This window comes from Mandrillus leucophaeus, unplaced genomic scaffold (genome assembly GCF_000951045.1).
Source record: "Mandrillus leucophaeus isolate KB7577 unplaced genomic scaffold, Mleu.le_1.0 Scaffold118, whole genome shotgun sequence".
Lineage (NCBI taxonomy): Eukaryota > Metazoa > Chordata > Mammalia > Primates > Cercopithecidae > Mandrillus > Mandrillus leucophaeus.
In genome coordinates, this window is record NW_012100098.1 from 348,424 (window position 1) to 351,525 (window position 3,102).

At 50.8% G+C, this 3,102-nt stretch overlaps 1 protein-coding gene across 1 annotated transcript in view; it reads right to left on the reverse strand.

Moving 5' to 3' along the window:
* Nucleotides 1-3,102, reverse strand: part of SOAT2 (sterol O-acyltransferase 2) — a 13,559-nt gene that overhangs the window by 9,383 nt on the left and 1,074 nt on the right. Inside the window, exons 3-5 of the mRNA XM_012001781.1 lie at nucleotides 2,302-2,438; nucleotides 1,926-1,985; nucleotides 1,533-1,640 (exon numbers count right to left, since the gene is read on the reverse strand). Of these exons, the coding sequence (XP_011857171.1) occupies nucleotides 1,533-1,640; nucleotides 1,926-1,985; nucleotides 2,302-2,438 (305 nt within the window). The remainder of the gene's footprint in view (nucleotides 1-1,532; nucleotides 1,641-1,925; nucleotides 1,986-2,301; nucleotides 2,439-3,102) is intronic.

A 3,102-nucleotide genomic window follows, 5' to 3' on the forward strand; every position in this document is an offset into this window, starting at 1 on the left:
TTTTTTTTTTTTTCCAGTAGAGACAGGGTTTCATCATATTGGCCAGGATGGTCTTGAATTCCTGACCTCAAGTGATCCGCCTGCCTTGGCCTCCCAAAGTGCTGGGATTACAGGCGTGAGCCACTGCGCCCAGTCAGAAACTGTTTAAAATCCTCCGAGAGCAGTGTGGGATTGAAGGAGGTGGTCAAGAAGGACCCCCTTTACAGGAAAACATGTATTTGAGCTTTTTTACTGAGATTTTATCATTTTTAATTTTTTAAATTTGTTTTTTTCTTATACAAACCTAGCGGTAGATTTTACCCTTTTAATACTTACAGAACTAACAACAAAAATTTTACCAAAAGGCAATGCTGTTGCTGAACCTGTGGATCCTTGGTCCTGTTTTTGTTATTGCTTCCCAAGCCTGACATAGGGAGAGGGGCTGTGGCAGGCCAGGTTTCACTAACACAGGCCTCTATAACAACTGTTTCAGTACTGGCTGAGTGGTTAAGTTAAATATTAAAAGCCAGTGCCCTTAGACAAAGGCCAGAATGTAACAAAAGCCCACCAAGAGTTTTGCCTAGGCCTTTCCTGAACCTCAAAGCATGATTAAACAAGTTTTACTGGGGGTCTGAAGACGCTCTTCAAACCTCCATGATTTAGCAGGAGACAAGAGAAGGGTAATCACCCCAGCACCTGGACCCATTTAGATTAAGTCAACTTACTGAGGCTCCAGAAGAAGGTTTTCAAGACTCAGACCTTAGTTATAGATTAAAAGAAGTTAATCACTTATGTCTTTAGATGAATGCACACTTACACTAGACGTATAGCTTAGAAGGTGTATATGCTCTGGAAATTGCAATTTTTAGTTGGCCTAGTGATAATTTACAGGCCTTCTCCCTGTAACCAGTTATAGAAATAAAAACTCTCTTCCTCCCCAGTTCATCTGCATCTCGTTATTGGGCCACAAGAAATAGCAGCCCCAACCCTCAGTTTGGTCCGGGAATGGTGGGAGTCCTGAAAATACAGACCCCCAGGTTATACAGCTCTCTGAAGCTCATCCTCACAGTTGGGTGGGGTGCTCTGTGGGGGAAATGACCCACCCAGGCACTTGGGTACATGTCTGTCTTCCCCACAAGACTGGGAGTGCCTCACAGACAGGAGTGGGGTCTGCCCCCTCATTTCTCTGAACACTAGGACTGGTACTCGGGAGGTGCTCAATGGAGGTTACTTGAATAGAACTGACTGGGAAAGGAGTGTGTATGGGTGTGCATGTGTGCATACACACACATCTGCCTCAGGGCAAGGTGTCATTGAGAAGCATTTGAGAGTGACTGGCCCTGGGAGGACAGACCAAGGGCCAACCAAGGCTGGGGAAGGAAGGGATCCTAGAGAGTGTTTCGGGTGGGAAGGTTGTTGGGAGCAAAGTTGGTACATGTCCAATAACCAAAGGGGGGACCTGTGTCCGCTTGCCCCAAGGGCAAGTGGGGCACTGAGGACCCAGAGGGTCTGATCAGATAGGTGTGCCTGTCCCAGGTGGGAAGGGGACCTACCTGCCCTCATCAATGAAGTCGATGGCCAGGGTGCTGATGATGAAGACACACAGGCCAGCGATGAACATGTGGTAGATGGTGCGGAAATGCTGCACCTCCATCAGCTCACTGGAGGGACAGGGGCCTGAAGGTCAGTGTGGGAGGGTCCTCAGGGTGGTGTGAACTAGCTCAGACACTGTACACATGAGGCATGGGGCCTAACGATCCAGAACTTCCAGCTAAAGGCGTTTCTTCCACAACCACGCCCAGGGCAAATAGGGGACCTGCACCTTAGAAACCCTTTCCAAGTCCTCCCCACAAACCACCTAGAGCCTGGGGATGAGAAATGAGGTACCGTGACCCCCAGCCAAAGCCCTTTCTTTTCCTCCCATTACTTGTCATCACCCGACTTACTCAAGCAGGGACTTGCGGATGATGAAAACTTTCTGTTTCCCCGGGGATGGCTCCTGGGTCCTGAATTGAGATGTTTGTTCAGGGTCAGGAAGAAGTCAGTGGGCAGAGGGCAGGGCCATGCAGAAGGTCAATACTTGGGAGCCAAGGGGAGTGGTAGGGAGAGGCCAGGGCTAGGGCCAGAGGGCAGGACCGGGTGGAAGGTCAGGGCCAGGGCAGAGTGAGGCCCAGTAGGTGGAGGCCAGTGTTAGGAAGACAAGATAAGTGGGGAAGAGGGAAGGCTGGAGTCACAGTCCTGCCAAGGCTGGCAAGGGCACATCATATGATAGCTCATGATCATTGCTACAGAGGAGCCTGCGCAGCTGCTCCCTAGACTCACCTACTCAAGGAATCTGGGGGAGGCAGGGGCGGAGGTTTGTCTTGAGATGGGTAGGATTGTATAGCCTCCCACATGGCCCGATCCAGCAGCTCCCTCAGTTGTCCCTGCACTTGCTCCAGCAATTGTGCCTTCACAGCCTGTGGGACAAAGCCAGGGCAGAGCCCACTGTCCCTCCGGTCAGCCATCCTTTCATTTACCAGACATTCACCGAGTTTCTACCTATGCCAGGCATAGTGCTTTAAAAAAAAAAAAAAAAACCTGGGGGGTCTGCAGGGATGGGGGATCAGTGGTCAGCAGTGGCAGCCCTGTGGGGGGAAGGGCAGGCATTGGTGGGGTGGTGATGGGTCTGCTGGTGGGGTAGGACCCCACAATGCTAAGTGCTGTGGTAAAAAGATGAACAAGCCATGATTCCTGCCCAGAGTTGATCTCCTTCTGGCTTCCCGGGGCATCAGTAAGGATCAGGGAGTGACAGCAGGAGCAAGGCTTCCCCTCCCTGGGTCTGAATTCCAGCCTGGTCACCTCTGATTGTCAGTCCTCACCCCTGTCCTCCAGCCACACTAGCAGGAAGACTCTATCTACTGGCTTTCAATGACCCTCGGGACCTGTGCTTCAAACCCCTACATCTTTACCCTTAATTCTAACCTGATCTTTGTACCAGGAACAAGTCATCAGGCTGGACACCGTGGCTCACGCCTGTAATCCCAGCAATTTGGGAGGCCAAGGCAGGTGGATCACTTGAGGTCAGGAGTTCAAGACCAGCCTGGCCAATATGGTGAAACCCCGTCTCTACTAAATATACAA